At 42.5% G+C, this 18,300-nt stretch overlaps 1 protein-coding gene across 3 annotated transcripts in view; it reads right to left on the bottom strand.

Moving 5' to 3' along the window:
• Positions 1–18,300, bottom strand: part of LOC137874643 (protein phosphatase 3 catalytic subunit alpha) — a 62,383-nt gene that overhangs the window by 18,972 nt on the left and 25,111 nt on the right. For all 3 annotated transcript variants that reach the window (XR_011103324.1, XM_068713497.1, XM_068713499.1), the window contains exons 2-8: positions 16,403–16,603; positions 7,455–7,579; positions 6,786–6,897; positions 6,187–6,332; positions 5,189–5,328; positions 1,498–1,575; positions 386–480 (exon numbers count right to left, since the gene is read on the bottom strand). Coding sequence is in view for 2 of the 3 variants with exons in the window: in XM_068713497.1 (XP_068569598.1) it covers positions 386–480; positions 1,498–1,575; positions 5,189–5,328; positions 6,187–6,332; positions 6,786–6,897; positions 7,455–7,579; positions 16,403–16,603 (897 nt within the window). In the remaining variant the exon portion in view is untranslated. The remainder of the gene's footprint in view (positions 1–385; positions 481–1,497; positions 1,576–5,188; positions 5,329–6,186; positions 6,333–6,785; positions 6,898–7,454; positions 7,580–16,402; positions 16,604–18,300) is intronic.

The following is an 18,300-nucleotide window of genomic DNA, read 5'->3' as shown; positions in this document are numbered from 1 at the left end:
CAAATTTTCAACTGTTTGTACTGACAGTAAAACAAAACTCTACTATCATCTAAGGTTGTTAGTACTACCAATCCCACTCAGAATCAACACAGTCTGCAGCTCTGTGCAGCTTGTGGTCAAGTCCAAAATGCCCTAAATATAAAAGCCTGCTTAGCGATTCCAAAAAACTCATTTGTGTGCTGCTTGCCCATTGCAAAATGGTGAAGAGCCAAAGCATACGAGTGAAGATGGTGTAAACCCAGCAAAAAAGGGAGCCAGACATTTGTCTCAGGAGTAAGATGACTAAACCAGAGATAAAACAGGGGTGCTTGTGAGCCTCGGTAAGCAACGTCAGCTGCCATGTTCTTAATTAGCCACTGAAGATTGACAAAGATACAAGCCTTACCTTTGTTGTTGTAGACATCTAGGTAGTTGGGTGCAGAGAAGATGGTGATAAGGGATGGGAAGCCAGTGGTCTGACTCTTTCTGTACATGCGGTATCTGGTGAAACATCCAAAAGGAGAGGTAAGCATGAGTAAACATTACAACCTTGTACTCATGGATTAATCATTGGTGTTCAACCCTCGGGATATGATTAGCGGCGACAGTTTTCATGGCCTCTTGTTTTCACCGCGGCTGTGTGTTCGTCTTGTATGCTGACGCATCGGCAATGGGGGCAACATCGGCGTAGCCTTACGAGAGTAAATCCCCCGCGTTACAGGTTAAACATGCCCTTAAGTAGTCATCATCACGCTGAACCGACTCAGCATTCAAACCCACCTACTCGGATCTCCCAGGAACGTCTGTGCTGTGTTTGGTGGTTTGGATACTTGGAATGGAATCGAGCTTTAGGTAAACAGAGCACTAACTCAGAGGATACGTTTGCTGCACCACACCTCGCAGCAACTATTTACAGAGATCAAAATAAAGAAAGAAAGAAGGTGCAAACAAACATGTATGGAACTCAATAACATTACGACATGTGTGGTTTGAATTGGCTTGGGGCTGCAGCCTCATCTGAGACGTGTCCAGGCGTCCCATGTGACCACGCTGCGGGAGGGAATGGTAAACAACTGTGTGGTGTGAATCCCACCGCCTTAACCTCGCTTAAAAGGGAGATCAGCTTGACACATCCACCCACCTGCCCGTTTGAAAATTTGCCTTGGCTTTCCAGCGTGTTGTTAGAAATGTGTCTGAATTTGAAGTAAACAACATGTAGTGGCAAAACTCCACAATCAAACTTGACTTTTTAAACCACATTTCTTGACTAGGTCTGCATGAATCACACTGGTCCCATCACATCTGGCCGACTTACTCCTCCTTCTGCTGCTGGATTCATTTTCATTTCTTGGATTAACATGACTTCTCTCAAAGTTCAGACTGCAAAAAACCAGCACCGAAACCAGCTTTCCAGACTCCCCCCCCCCCCCCGGGGTAGCTTTTCATTTAATACCCTGCTCTGACTCACTCTGCCGCGTGACAGTGTGAGAGGAGACGACGAAATGCCACAACACTCACCCAGCATCCTGCGCTTCATGGGCCCGGATGACAGATAATAAGTTATTGTGTTGTAGAAAGTCACAGACTGCAGGGTAGCTGTTGAATAAAAGAGACAAACATTCGGTTTACTCATACATCAAGAAAAAACCCCAGTAAGATCAAGAAGAACAATCAATAGAAATAATGAAATAAGTCCGAGGTATTATTGATTGTGCTCAGAGAAACTCTGAACTCTGAGTTCAAGCTTAAATTTGTTCTAAAACCATGTGGCTTATAAAGCGCTTTGCCTTGAAAGGTTGGCCTGACGGCTTTCATATCAATTGTTAAGTTTGCCTTGAATTCAAAACAGGCCCTTTAATGCGTCTAAAACACGTTTGCCAGCAAAGGTATCATAATCTACATAATAACCCGTAATATGCTTTACTTTTAAACAAGCTTTCATAGTGTAAGCGGAGTAGGTGTGGTCTTTTTTGGAACGGCGGATTTTTATTTTCGAATGAAACTCAAATAACGTCAAGTACGACACATGATTCGTAGCGGACTTCGGTTTCTTCAAGAAAAAGGAGTTGATCGCTGGGGAGCGTTAAAGCATGTTTTATGCTCACGCTGATCGAGTCATTCTGTGAGCAGGGAGACCAAAAACCTTACTGCCAACTATCAGACTACAGTGTGGTTTCAGGGTTTTCCATGCTACAACCTTTCGTTTCTCAGCACCAGCTTCCACTGGAAATTTCCTATGCTCGCAATGGGAAAGGCAGAAGACAAGTCACTGGCAGACAGCATTTGTTACGTAAAATCTCCTGACCTGAAAATAGGTTTAAAAAGTAAAACTGCACTGCCACAATACTTTTTGAGCGTTGCTTCTAACAAACATGAGTAAAACAACAGTGGACGCAAGGGTTTGTGAATCGTGGGATGCTGTGTAATGAACGCAGTGAGTGACAGCTCACAGTGAAGGAGTGACACCTTTACATTATATCACAACCACTATACAATAACAGGGGCTAAATCAAAGTTGTTTTTTTTTTTTTATTTCATCTCTAGAATTTTTGGCTGATTATTATAAAAGTCACTGCACAGCATTTCTGGCAATCGGGGTGAATTTTCGGGCATCTCTATTACACTGTGTAATGTGAAACTTTTATCATTGTGATTACTTGGATCAGTCGTAATTCTAAACGCAAAAAAAACAACCTAGAAATAAACAGTACAATCAGAGTCCATATCCAATCTCAAAATACCCAAACCTTTGTTCAGTGAAGAAGTATATTGTGTTTGTTCAAAAACAGGTTATGACTTTGTATTAAATTCTGTAATCTTAGCTCAACGCCCCAGCAAAATCAGAGCACAGCAATGAACAACGCCCACATAAAGTAATCAAAACCAAACTATACATTTTGGCTTCCGACCTCTCGGGAAAAGTACCAAGAGAAGATTTTTTTTTTTTTTTTTTTAGCAAATGCTGCACAACAAAATCCAGTATTGATCGAGTTTGACTGACATACTATACTCTTATGGCAGCTTTATTGCATCTCTCAATGTAAAGTACTTTGAGGCAGGGTTGTAAAAAGTGTTATATAAGAAAATTAACTTTGGATGGCTTGTTTATTTGTATCGCATGCTCCGATACCATGCTTGGTGCAGAAAAAAAATATTCTATATTTAAATTGTGTGAAAACCCCATAATGGGAGACCGAAATTGAAGGAGTTCAGAAAGGTTCATTAACAATCTTGGTTCATGTAGACATGAGAACACATGCATTCCTGACAGTCACAAGAAACATCTGCTGGGAGGGATGTGAAAAGGAGGGAGCAGTTGCCGAGAGGGAATTAAAAACATAATGAGTTTTGCAGGGGGGGGGGGGGGGGGGGGAAGAAATTAGGAATAAATGTTTTATTTCTCACTTGATTTCCTGCAACAGATGTAGATACTTGCCATATGGAGCCGTTCAGCAGACAAGATACATTTTGGCCTAGTTTGTTTTTTTTGCTTTTTGAGTTCCGAGCGTCTCCCATCTGTCCAACAACAGGGCGCAGATGTTAATGAGCTCCGTGGCCAACATGAGGAGTTTGTGCAAGAACTGAAACGTGTGCAATATTAGTATCGCTCTGCATGTTCACTACGTCAATGTTAAAGCTCTTAAATTTAGTTTTAATATCAATAGCTTGGATTAACACCAATGGAAAAAAAAAAAAAAATCACATCAGGCTGATTTATTTGCGCTGCTGAGTGGCGGCTAAAATGAAAACGACCGCATACAAAACATGTGCAATTTCATGCCTGAATTGCGTTTATAAAAAAGTTACGAGCGTGCCTACGGCGCTGGGGGGGGAATTATTGGTCGCTGCAAGACAGAAGCAACAAAGAAGCTGAATGTTTTTTTGGGGAGGGGTGCTGAGGAATGGCTCCCTCTCCGTCTGGCTTAAACTGTCTCATAAATCCTGAATGCCAGCGTGATGCCAATTAGCGAGCGTGCCCTGGGCAGATGACGTGAGGGACACTGATGAAAACAAGACCGCAGAGGAATTCTGACCAAAAGGCAGCGGGCTGACAAGGGTGCTGGTACAGCACAAACAGTCAAATCAGTGGCTTGAGGTAAAAAAAAAAAAAAAAAGGTCATACACCTAACATTACATAACGATTCTGTTGGGTCTGTCTTCAGTAAAGCGATGACATTAGCGGGAAAAGGACCTGTTGTGGATCTGCAGTGTAATGGCTCACATAAAGATGTTCAGACCATCAGGCAAAGTGTGTCCTCACGAATCCACACCAAGAGCGGCACTGGGAGTTCATTTCCGAGCGTGGACATTAAAATACTATTAAGTCAGTGGTTATGAAACACCTGTTATTAAGAAGGAGAAAAATGCAAATCAGGAGCCTCAGGACATGTCGGAGTACTTCTGCCAGCTTGCCCCAGGCACGCCGGGGCCAAGCAAGCATTGCTTAGGCAATAATGAGTGGAGCAGCACTGCGCCTTGTGGTAATGCGCTAGTTCATTACATCTTGTGACAGTGGGAACTGCCCTGCTCCGTGCATTTCCTCCGTTTGTTCAGTCGCTCTGCTCATTTGAAGGTAATGCGAGTTACATAAACACCGGCGACTGTCTGAGGAGGAGACTTTGGGACTTCTCTGATGCACGCCATGTTCTAACGAATGTCGATCTCCCACTCACGGTTGAGGAATTGCAGGGCGGAGAAAACGAGTGGATGACAAATGGAAATTTGGAAGCCGGGTGTCTTGATTTGTCAACTTTATTTTCCATTTTTGTTTAAAAACATTTGTTTATGATTACTGAAGCACTTCAGCAACTTCCGTACCCGTCTTTAAGTTCAAGTATTCTGTCTTGGAACATTTCTATTGTATTGTCTTTGGCAATAAGGTATTTACAGATCGCACAGCCAAGGCTAATGAGTAGATGATTTATTTTTCCTAAAATTAGTCAGAACACACAAAAAAAAGCTTTTTGATTACGGTTACTAAGATCATGTTTTTAATATAAAACAAAGTGTTGGCTTAGTATCAGTCCTATAGACTGAACATGGCGGACGCTATTTAATGCTAGTAGAGAATCAAAGCTGCTATCTATCCGGCTGTTGGCTGGAATCCTTCATCCTTTAATTTTCTAATGTGGTAAAAAAAAAAATGACCAACACAGAAATGTTCTAAAACATCAAATTCCTCTCTTACTGTAAGAGACAGAATACTCACCTGTAGAAGTAGGAACAGCCTCGCACTGTGTTGTGTGTGAAATGCTCTTGGCTCTTCTCATTCCCAAAGTCCTCCAGGGGGTCGGACCACAGCAGATCGCACATTGGTCCGTATGCTGGGGGCTCTTTGAATCTGTCTAACTGTGGAAGAAAAATTGGGACTCGTGTCAGCCGTGTTTGACTGGAAAGAGGCACATGGAGTGTGCGTTCTGCTGCAGAGAAAACACTTTCGCCGTCTCTGGGAGAGCGGCTGCTGCTGCTGCCGTGATCATAATTAAATCGTGACTCTGACTAACGCGTTTGCTGAAGTGATTCTCAAATTCTATTCAGGGTAGAAAGGAGTGGAATATTTTGAATATACAGTGTGGATGATGTATTCAAAGACAGCGCTCACCTCTGAGTACCTAGAAGGCTTTTTTTTCTTTTTTTTTTTGGAAAGACGTGAAAAAAAACTCGATGGCAGCCATTCTTTTGGTGCAATGAACATAAATGACTTTGCTTTCAGCCAAGGATAGCTCTTTCTCGAACAAAAAGCTTGTGGATTACTGGATGGGTAGCATGATGGACACTTCAATAGAGCAAATTCTATTATGCATGCCCTCTGATTGCAGCCATAAAATCCATTTGGAATTATTGAATTAGTTTGAAAGCAGAATCCGACTCTTCAACATTTGATGTTTTTAAGTCCAACTGAGGACCAGACCCGGTGCTTACATTCCCTGGTGTCAAAGTCCTGAGCAGTACTTGAGACACATCTGGGTGAATCACTTCATGCATTGCAACTACGGTTGTTATTTTCACAGCCCATCATTCTAAAACAAATACAGTTATCTCCTCATTAACTTTGAATGAATGCAGAAAGCATATGAGGCGTACAGGAAGCTTCAATTGTATTTTTAAAGCCATTAACAGCCACCTGCTGTTAAAAACACACACACACACACACAAACTGTAGCTTTATGAAATGATCGAGAAAATGGCCTCGAATCAGACACATACTTTCCTGATGTCGTCAAGATTTGTGATTTCTGGAGACAGTCCTCCGTGTACACACAGGAACTGCTGGTTCATAAGGGCAGCCAGGGGAAGGCAGTCGAAGGCGTCCATACATGCGTCATACACCCTCTCTGAATACTTAATTCTACCTGTCATGGGGGGTGGGGTGGGGGGGAGAGACAGGGCAGGGAAAGGTAAGCATGCCAAGTCAAACAACACAGCTCTCGTACACTGGGGCTCACAGTGTGCTAGACTGCGGCGGAAAGGCTCTCCAAAGTGCCATAAAACTCCCCAAACACATTTTTAAAAACAGCACAATTTCACAGCTCTTTTGTATTTTACTCCCCCCCCATTCTCTGTCTAATAGTTCTGACTTGTGTAAATAACAAGAAAGGCAAAATATCAGAGTGAATCCCGCACCAGGCTAGAGGGCACTTTTAAGTGAGCGTTTGAGGTCGATGGACGCATGATAAACAGCTTATTAAAAGAATAACTTAGTCCTCCTTCCCCTCTGTACAGAGAGTCACAGACCAGACTGTTTGGACTCAATCTACATCAAAATGTAGAAAAAAACCAAATAGAAGTGTCAAAGCATTACTTACATTCCTGCTTAAATGTGAAATACTCTGTTAAATGTCTACATTCATGATTCCCACGCAGCAAAAACAGTGTTTTTGGGTAAAGGATCTTTAAGGCCCACAAGTACAGCACACACTGAAACAAAGAAGCACAAAAGAAAGGTTGGGGAACAGTTAGCTTGTCATCTTTAAATAACACTGGAAACATGAACCGTCAAGTCAGACTTTGTCAATATCACGGAGTGGCATAATACAAGCAATTCTGCTTATAATGAAATATTCATGCGGTGCACTTCGTGGCATAGTTCAGGCTTGCAGGAGGAGATGACAATCCTTCAGAGGAGCCATCAGAGGACAGGCACGGCACACTCCATTACAATATATTTTAGTAATAAAAGTAGAATGTTTCAGGCGACAAGATGGCAGGAAATACAGATCTAAGTTAATTCCAATCTGCAGTCGCAGATTAAATACGTGCATTTTGCTTCATATTAAAAATCTCTCTCCACATAACCCTGAGATACACAGTGACATTTGCTATCCAGGCTATATTTGAAGTTATTACAAAAGGCCCATCACCGCTCCAATATCTGCAGCCTGATTTGATCCACGCTCAAAGAAAGCTATTAATAAACACAGCGTGTCACACTTGATTAGGCCCTCGTGAGGACAAAAACAAATACCCAGACTTACTTCAATACTGAAATACCCTCTGTCAACGTAGTCCCCCAGGAAAAGGTAGCGCGTGGATGCTGGTGATCCTCCGACTTCAAACAGCTTCATCAGGTCAAAGAACTGCCCATGGATGTCTCCGCACACTGGAATAAGGCAGAAAGAGGAACAAAGGCACATCAGGATAACTGCTATTTTTACAGCTGAGCAACAGCAGATGAAAGCCTCTATAACACCGTGCGAGGCTATTTGCTTATTTCTATATTTTCTGTCAGATGTGAGGCGCTCAGACTATGTATGCTATCCCGCAGAAGACGTCCTATATGAGTAAAATCCTGGATAAACCTACTTTGGTGGCTTTTCATAATTATAGTGACAAACATTCCATCTGGCAGTTCACTATATCATTGTTTTGAATCAGTTTGCTTTGTCAAACAATGTGAAATTTTGTTATTAACATAAACTGCTCACTTGTAACTGGAAAAAGGCATCGTTTATACATGGACCACTGTCTACAGCCCACGCTTACGGCGGGACATTATGCAAAGAATAAAACGGAAAACGACGTAAAAACAATAATAACAGCAGATTTTACAAACTCAGTGTTCACTAAAATGAGGCTTGTAATCTGAATCCACTCCATTCAGAAAAAAAAAAATGTATGAGCATAATTGCAAATCACAGTCTGTACGAGGAATTTAGATTTGACTATCAATGGCAGCAGAGACGCGCTAGAATTCCTGTATCGTTAGACGCCATGAATCACATCACAAACAACATCTGTCAAACTTGTTGTTAAGAGTGCCATCTTTCCTACAAGCTCCACTCTCACAAAAGAAGTCAATACTTCAGTGAACACTGATTTCATTATTAAAAGTAGCTGTCCAGTATGGAAAGGAATCACAAGAACTGGCTGCAGCTCGCTTTTTCCACCACATCCTCTTTCGGCCTCTCCGTAACCTTGAGGTGTTTCAACTGGCTCGTAATTCGAACACATCCTCGCCAAATACACTAAAACTTCATTGGCTGAAACAACTGGAAAGCTCGCAGTCGTCTCCATTTCTTAACATGTTTTGTTAACCGGGATATGATATAGTATATTCAGCACCACGGGTAACTCCACGGCGTCGCTAGCGTCACATCCTTCCTGCACAGCTACCAGCAGCACTGCAGGCATCGTTAAACGGCGTCAGCGGAGTGTCCTGGGACAAACCCGTCCGCGTCAGAAATCAGGGACAGCAAATCACTCAACCTGGATTGGTATCCGTGACTCTGTACTCTATTACTCTCGAGGGAGAAGAGGGGAGCAGAGGCCACAGAAGATTTGCTGCTTAGCTGTCATTGACTGACGGGGGTGCATGTGAGGTCGTCTGATTTAAGGGCCTTATGTCGATTTTTGAGCTACTCTAAAGGGTTGGTTCAACGGGTCGTTACACCGGAACTTATTATTGATACATTTCATTGGTGGTTCCCATATGGTCCACAGGTAATAAATACAAAAATACAATTTGAGTATTTAACCACAGGGTATAAAAAAATACTATAAAATGAGCAATATAATAATGTATTCAAGCTGATTGTCAGATCTCCTGCTGAAAAAGAAAGGCTGATAGCTTTGACGGAGCTCAAGACTTGCATATAAAAACCTGCAGTCATTTTCATCAAGTGGCTTTCTCTTATTTGGCATTAGCCTTTGTTTGGGAAACGCGAAACACCACCTGAAAGCTCAACTGCGGATCCAGAGCAGTATTTAACCGCACAGCAGGTCTGTAAGCTGCCAGCTGAAACCTGCAGCTGGAAAGTAGATCCAGTTAAATCACCATAAATACGCGGCGGCTTTAATGAGGCTTGTAGAAGGTGTCTTTGTTTCAGTACATAGTCTTCGGTACACAGGTACACACAGATACACGAGAACACACGGGCGCTATATCCGCAGGTACTTTTTTCCGGGAAATGGCAGCGGATTTTAGGTAAATTCCTGGCATTCAACGGTGGTGTCGAGGTCTTTCCCTGAGGAGAAGCTGGACACAATTGACACAGAATATCGTCAAAATCAGTTTTACTGACAGTGAACACAAAAGAAGTAGAAAAAAGTATCATTCAGTGAAGTACTGGGTTAAAACTGGGCTTGAAAACAACTTGTATTCTCGTTAATCATTCTCCGCTCTGCAGCTCTTGTATTACCCTTTTTCTCCCGTTCTGTTTATCGAGCCAATTTGCTGAATTAGTTGTAACTACTATTGCAATGCTTTAACTGCTTTGCTAGTTTCTTGATGCAGCGCTTCATATTTCATTTAAAAGGCTGTCAAGTGGCGTCCAGTGTGGGTTCACCCGTGACCTCTGTGATGTCATATAAAAATGCCAAGACATTTAAATCACAGATATAAATCTATACTGTGCTGGTGTGATCAAAACAGCAATTAACACGGACTTAAAGCCTTTCCACTTCAGTGAACACGTTGGAAAAGTCAAAAGTCACCTTCTTCACCTGAGAGCGGTGATAAACACACCGCACAAAGACGGCAATCAGCGATATCGAATGTGAACGGGATGGCAGCGACAGCAACGATACGCACGGCATCCGCGGTTGATGCCAAAGTGCCGCAATTCATCTTTTCTTCAAGCTAGTTGAGCAATTAACAAAAGGGTGAATAGACTGAAATCTAATTTGAAAAAAGGACACAGGCTTTCTTTTTCGCAAGGCTGTTTATCGCTTTATGAACTGTATCTCGCAGGAAGAATTACAATAGGAGTCGGTGAAAAAGTCTTTCAGAGAGATACCCAATTAGTGGGAGCTGGAGGACAACGTTGGAGAGCAATTATGTGAAGTTACGAGCCTCGTGAGACGGCTCTGAGAATCAGCTCTCCTTGACTGTATCGTAAACCTCTGCTTAACCAGTGGTCTTTTATTAAACCCACACTGTGTAACGGTTTAAATCCACAGTGGTGGACCAACTTTAAAAAAGGAGCCTCGTTATTTGTGTCCGATTTCTGAAGATGCCCGTAGTCCGTCTTGCAATCAAGCCGATACTGAAAAACATCGATTCATCTGAACAATAATGGCAAAAACAATGCTTGAATGAAGGGAACTTAAATTGCAGCTATTTTACTAATGTTTTTATTTATTTGCATTTATTAACTTCAGGTATTTTTGTCAACGTGGCTTTTTCTAGCGTCTCGGGCTTCCGTTCACACACAAACAGCGTTATAGCTGTGGACGTGGCCAAATAACCTCTTTACATGTTTACACATCAACATCAGAATGCGCTGCAGAGGTGACGGCTTCTTATCAAACGCAACACTCCCACGACGCATACTCTGCCGCAACGCCACCGCTGTGTGCGGTCTGACCTGCCCACTGGCCCCGGCAGCGCCTCAATTGTGTTTTAAAACCATGCTCGTGTTGACAGGATTTCTTTTCAGAAGGAAAAAGGGATATAAAAATACAGATGTATGTGTGGACTACACCAGTATGCAAAAAAAAAAAAATACAACATACCTTCATGTGTTGGAGGTTTGTTCACCTGCTTTCTATTTTTCTATGTCTTTATGTAACAAATCCCCCTACTCTTTTACCAACGATACAGTAGGTGACAGTGAGCGGACTGTACATGCAGTTCATAACCTTCATGTTCATATTCATCAATTCAAATCAGTAAGATTTAACTGTCAAAAGATCTGTGTAGCTCTTTTAATATTTGTTTTCAGTCTCCTAACTGTCTTGATGGTTTTATCTTCAGAACAGCCTTCAATTTGTGCCAAAATGATTATGCATCAACTTTTTTACTTTGGCCATGTATTGAGTAATGACAGGCCAATTGAGAGCAACATTAGCTCGTCTACGCTTTAACATTTTTTGCTTGCCTTTATTTAATTAGGATTCAATACCAGGTTTTCTTGGATGGTGAAGTAAAACAAAACATTTAACCTTTAAATTAGGTTTTAATTGGGGTAAAGCAAGCATCGACCTTGCATCGGTTTAATAAAAATGTAAAAAGAAATGGCAATTAAAGCGAGAGAGACATTTTCTTTGATCCTGAAAAAATTTAAAAGGCACCTTTTGCATATATTTTTTGTCATATCTTGTTTTTTTTTGCACCCTGGCCACCACTGAGGCTTCACTTTAAGGGCTAATGTACTAAATGTCAAGATGAAATAAAACTAGGCAATCAACTTGATTCATCTGGTTTTATCCAGAAAGTGTGTGATGCTATGGCTGGTTATTGCTATGGAAACGAATCCTCAAACAAATCTAAGCGGCTGCTGCCGACCAGATAAAGGACCACGACGAGTACCACCGAGGGAAAACAACGCAATCCATCCACAGTGTAGAAACACAGAGATGGATGCAACAGGCAGCCGTCCCCTCTGTAAAGTCCTTGTTCTAAAAACACTCATTTCACTGTGCCCTAGAGTACAATTCTGTCTAAAGGAATGACCACCAAGAGAGCAATTATTGTGAAAATTTAGTGCTCACAGGGAAATTAACAATATTTTCATGTTTTCAGAAGTCAGCTCTGCAGGAGGGAGTCCGTTGGTGAGGGAGTAGAGAGGCTGCAATTTCACCTGAAGCACACAGTGTGTGTGTGTGGGAGGACTGCACCTCCAGCTGACCTTTTGGAAAGCTGTCACTTTGCCAGGCGAAGTGAACAGCGGGGAGACATGGCGACGGGAGTTTAATCGCTGGCCAAAAAAGACCAAATGTGACGGTCGCTGTGAATTGTAGTCGCCTCATCTGTGCGAGCGTGGACGAGGCTGTTCGACGAGAAAAAAACAACAAAAAAAAAACAAACGCCACAATAGCTCACTCCTCCAGCTCGGGGCCCTGCTTTATCACAGCAAACACGCAATCCATCCAATCGCTCTCCGCTCCAGTACACCTACAGACACGCTTTGCCTGCCTTCCCTCCCGCTTGTCACACAATGCGCACCAAAAAAAAAAAAAAAAAACGAGGTGGGAACCAGAGCCCACATAAGAAGAGCAGGTGGGAGTACATTATCTGGAGTGAGAAACAATTCGTTCTGGCCATCTCCTGCTTGTGCACTGGAGTGATCTCCCTGAGTAGCAGCGTATCAGCGGGCAGCAGCTACCGAGTGGGCGGCAGGCATTACACAACCTGGCTTCAGAACCTACACAGGCCACTCCACAAGGCCTGTGTACTCATTGAGCGAGCGAAATCCACGGCGAGGCAGACTGTGCCAGATCATGTTTTGATTGAGACTGGGTGATAACAATACACCCCCCCCCCCCCCCCCCCCCCCCCCCCCGGTTTTTATGATGGCACTCAGTGAGAGCGTACATCCTTCAGTGCATGCATTTATGCAAAGGGGGGGAGGTGGAGCTTGCAGATCTGTTATGAACATCGTTCTGTATGGCTGGACAAGCTGCTGTCTCCAATACATGTTACGTCTGATTTAGAGTTGGACATTGACGAGCTCAACGCACTTCAAACTACTGTGTTGGTGTGAACCGCTGCTTATTTCATTTTTTGAGAGGCGTGAAGAGGCAACTCTTTCCTGTATTTCACTTCAAAACAAAGCATTTGAGAAAAGACAAAAGATATGTTTATTCTCATCTATCGTTTTCATCGGGTTTGGAACCGGAGGTGTAAACCATGGTGGGAATATAAATTTTAGCACGACCGATACCAATTGATATATGAGAGTGTAAAAAAATAAATAAAAAGTCTGCAATAAGCTAATATCACCCCAGTCAATTTATCCATCTGTCTCTAATATCCACATTAGTGTACTTCTCATTGAAAAACGGTTGCATAACAAACTAAAGGAAAGGGTTTAATGGCCTTGAAATGCTTCACAGAGCAAGCACAATTCACATTCAGCTCATAAAATGATCATGCTGATCAAGGTCTCAGTGAGACCTTTTTTAAAGTGTACACAGGATATTTCACAACCGAGTTCATAACATTTCCTCACTTAGAATGAATCATAAGAAATACTGTGCACTTGTACACTTGTTTCACAGTGTTTTAGTCGAGCACCCGCACTGCAAACAGGTGTATGAACAGTGTAAAAGCTTGCTGTTGCCTGGTGATGTGGCTGTAGGGGGGGGGAAATCGATGGGTGTGCGAAGGCCATGGGAGCAGCTTGTACTCGGTGGCCTAAGCCAGCTCAGTCGTCACACGCACCCCCTCCCTCCACGAAAACCCCACCTGCCATCTGGCCCGACCAGGAAGTGACTGTGCGAATGTGAGAAGCGGAGCGAGGGAAGAGACGGCCGATATCGACGACGATAAATATTTACTCACTAATTTGCTGACCGCGTGTCACGTTTGGGAGATAGAGACAGAGGGATATAGAACCGGTCTCTGAGCATGACAAGGAGGGATAAAACATGGCAGACAAGAGGGAACAGGAGACAAACAAAAGAAATGTTTATAGAGAGCGGTGTGTGAGTTTCGGGAGCACGCATGAGAGGGAAACACAGCGGGATCGCGAGCACGCGCAACGGAGAAATCCTTGTTGAAAAGGACTCGTGCGTGGGAGAGGGGTTGAGACAGGGGTGTCGAGTGGGAGGGAAAGAAGCGCTTCATTGCCGCGCTGGTGTACACAAGTGCACGCACACAAACACACACACATACAGAGAGCTCCTCAGGATCCACGGCTTGCACACAGAACAGGAGCTGCCCACTGTTTCTATGTAACACAACAAAAGGATGGAGGTTTGCTGGACGAAATCAACGTTTTTTGAACAGTTCTCAGATCTGAAAACAACACGTGTTAGCGTGTGACGCCGCTTGTAAGAATTTAAATGACAACCTTCCCGAAAGGTCAGAGTTAGAGCTCTGTTTACACATAAGAAACCAGATTGTCATCAGGTTAGGGCAGAAGCTCATAACACATGCTTACATGTTGGATTAACGCCGTCACACCGACTGCCGAATTTTTAATCCAGCACGTACACGTTTTAAGTGTATTTAAATTAACGTCTTATATAACAAACGCTGTGCCTTTAAGAGATTTCTCTATTTGCTCTGAGCCACGGCATAGTGAGAGGACAGGCTCTGAGAAAGATCACAACTTTGCCTTATTGTGCATATGTGTTTAAGTTGGATAGATAGCACAGTTTCACTGTGGAAATGGACGCATTTAGTAGTGTTTACTTTAAACTGGAAGGTCAATACAACTTGGTTCCGTGCGAGTTAGAATTGAATTTGTTGAGATACACTTGTGTGCAGATTTGTTCTCCTTTCACCCCTCTACATTGGGTCCACAGTGGTACTTTGTCATGCACATGAATCACTCAAAAATCCAGTTACGCTTATACATGGCTAAAAAAAATAAAAATAAAATAAATAATCGGAAATCTAGTTATGTTTAACAGGATTTATCCTAATCCCTTGCCTGTGTGCCTGCAAATATGAAGACCGAGGCAGCAAATAAGGCTTTTGTCCAAACCTGTTTGCATCTTTTTGTTAAGCTTCATTCTCTTTAACAGCCCAGACAAAATATTCTATTATTATAATGGCCTCAGTAAACATATGAGACCCACACTTTTGTTCAAAAAGGGCTGTGCATTCATGAATTTAAGTAAGAGCGATGCCTGCCAAATATGAGCACACAGGCCACTCTGGACTGTATTTTGAGAACAATCTCGTATTTGGAAATGATGATGGGTTGCCATAGATCCTTTGAGGAGGTCTGTGCCTCTGATTACAACAACATCAAAGAAGCCTCATCAGAAAGTCTAATGGAGGAACAGGGCACTTGACCAGGAAGAAAGACAACAATGGTTCTGTGCATATGCATCAGCGAGCCTCCTTCTACAGTACGTTCATTCAGCGAGGCAGGCACCGATGAGTTGGACTTCAGCTCCAGGGCGCTTTTCAGACTGAATAAGAGCTCAACTGTAAAATAAATAAATATTGTGCGGAAAATTAGTAGCCACAAGTGACAGAAAATGTTCAGCTTGTCATGCTGATTTTATACTTTTGCCACACTGGTTAGCAACTGAGCAACAGAGAAAGTCATGTTATCTTTATTTAAGGTTAGCAGGTGTTTATCTAAACAGCCTGTTAAGCTTTTCTGTGTCGGAACTGTGTTTAAATGCATGAAGCTGCATCAACTGAGCGAGCGTCACCAGGGTTGTTCGTTTTGGCAAATTGGATGAACTAAACCTGTGTGTTTACTAAAGTAAAAACACACTGCTACGGCTGGCCACATGGCCCACACGTGGCCCGGAGACACAGTGACTCACTTAACTTAATATAAATAAATAAATAAATGAAGCTTTCATCTGACTGTTAGCATGCAGTCCTCTCTTAAAATAACCCAGAGTGTGCGTTTCAAATCTAAAACGTGTCTAGCTCGCATAAAACAAACAGTTCTGGCCTGCACAAGTTAGTTTAGTTGAATATATTAAATCTATTAGATACAATTTTAAATATTTTAAATATAGTGCAATTTTTAATGTGATTTGGAGTCCTGTATCGTCGTCATGGCAGATTAAATAATGACAGAAGGAAACGGCTGGATATCAGGGAGTTGGAAAATGATTTGCTTCTTCTGCCACGTCTGCATGCAAACACTATTTTCATCTTTTAAAGTGGAGCGCCATCACTCATTTGTTAAGTCATAAATAAAAAAGCACAAATGCAGGTCAAGGTTTTTTTTCCCTTAGAGCTCTTAAGCTGTCCTGAAATTTGACGAATATTTTCATTATCTATTAAATAAAATGTTCTGTCAAGCACAAGCTGACGTCTTCAAATGTCTTGTTTTCATCCAACTATAAATAAGTAGAAAAGCAGATCATATTCCGTGTGTTAGCAGTAAATCCTCACAATGCAGAGGGTGGAACCAGTAAATAATCAGTATTTTGACTAGATATAATGAATCAAATGAATAATTGACAATTAAAATATTTGCAGATACATTTTCAGTCAATTGTCCAATCGATTAAATCTTTAAGCTCACCCCTGGACACGATGTGCTAAAATCGGACCACTGACCTGTCACGGGGGCCTCGATGTCCAGCAGGTTCTTCTCCGCACGCAAGATCGAGGCGCCCTCTCCGATGAGCCTCAGGGCCACCGCTTCCTCCACGCGGCCTTCCTTGGTTAGGTGGGCTTTCAGCACGTCCACTTTGGGCTTCCCATCGCTGTCAAACACCTCTTTAGCCGTCAGCCGGTGACTGGGGGGGAACGGAACAGCTGCGAGGGTAAAGGAAAGAAGAAAAAAAAAAGAGAAAATAATAAGCATCATTACGGCTGCTTTCACAGCATATTTACAGTGCTTTAATATACTTTTCATTGACAAAAGGCTTATGAGGATATGCAGCTAATTCCACATCGCTGAGCAAAAGGTGTTTACGCTGTTTGATTAGCAGGTACTCTGTACCTTCCAGGGGATCTAGTCCCGACCGAGGAGGGAGTCGGTGTTCACTCCCATGCTTCCAGCCCACCCTCTGAGACAATTTACCAGATTGCCACTCTGATCTGCGAGTCATTCAATTTCCAATATTTATAACAGGCCTACACAGTTTCTAGTTTGCTTGGCAATATTCATAGCAGAAGAAATTACACTTTGGAAATGAAGCACAGAATCCAAATGTTTTTTAGCCTTTCATGCGAGTGTTGAATATGGAACCATTTCTATATTTAAACATGCTCACTTTTATATGTGCGATTAGAAGAGAGACATAATCTTCAATCTGACACGCATTTACTTTTTTGTCAGTCACAATTATTTAAAAAGGGTAAAATTATGCTTATTCATGAGAGTCTTGAAAGCATCATGAAAATTAGACGAACCAAATCCACAAGGAATCTCCGTTACTGTCAATCTAAAGGCAAGATGAGTATTTCGGAAAAAAAACGACAATGTATGGATTCACACATCATCGTGTATGACTCAGTAGAAGTGAGTGGTGCTGTCTGTATCTGCAGAGACCCTGTCCTCTGCCTGGATTTCCCATTTTCTTTCCATTTCGCTGCCTTTCCAGCTGTCAATCCTCGGCCTCTTCTCCCCCCCGTGGGCTCTGCTCTGCCCTGGTCGACACTGTAACCAGTGTCTGTAACCAGCGTCTGTAACCAGCGTCTGTAACCAGCATCTGTAACCAGTGTCGACTGAGTCCGAAGCTCCGCTTAATTCTCCCGTCTAAAACACAAATACTACGGCCATTAGCTCGCTGGACTGAATATCGCTGAACCAGCTGCTAACGATGCGCAGATCCCTTCTTTTCGGTCCCGATGCCGATAGCAATACCTGGTCAGTACCGAGTATCAGTGTTTAATTATAGGATATCAGTGTTATTAAAACTATATTGTATATAGTTTATGAGCATATGATTGAATTTAATAGATCGGCCCCACACTCCCTGATACTCTATTTGAGTCAGTATCGGCTCGATATCAGTATTGGTGCATCCCCACTGGCTAGAGCGATGAGCCGGCGGAGGAGGGGCCCACTTTGAATGTTGTGTTTACAAACCGCAAGAGACAAATCCTCCTCATGCTGCCTTTAATTAGTGGCTCATAAAGGATGGCTTTTCACACCATTTCAATGTGCTCCCGCAATTCTGCATATAACAGACGCATTCAAAAGCCTGAATCCTGTTTGCATGCATTTTAATTCAAAAGTGAACCTTCCAATCTAATCACAGCACTAAAAATAAAATACATGAAGCACAATTGCTATTCAAATAGCCCAGTGAGTCTTTAGACAGCCTTTAAATGGAAAGCGTGGTCCTTTAACAAAAGAACAGAAACCCCACAATTCTTTAATATGGACCTCATGTCAGTGGCATTTTAGGAGCCGACTTCAAATGGGTAAAAAGAAACTTAAGGTCTCTTTAATGAAACCATCATTTAAACTTACTTTAAGTGGCCTCAACACAAAAGCGTAGTCT

The sequence above is a fragment of the Cebidichthys violaceus genome, unplaced genomic scaffold (genome assembly GCF_023349555.1).
Source record: "Cebidichthys violaceus isolate CVI_PGR_0920_01 unplaced genomic scaffold, fCebVio1.0.p SCAF_19, whole genome shotgun sequence".
In the NCBI taxonomy this organism is placed as follows: Eukaryota; Metazoa; Chordata; class Actinopteri; order Perciformes; family Stichaeidae; genus Cebidichthys; species Cebidichthys violaceus.
Note: the sequence above shows the minus strand (reverse complement) of the source record. Positions and strands in the feature narration are given on the sequence as shown.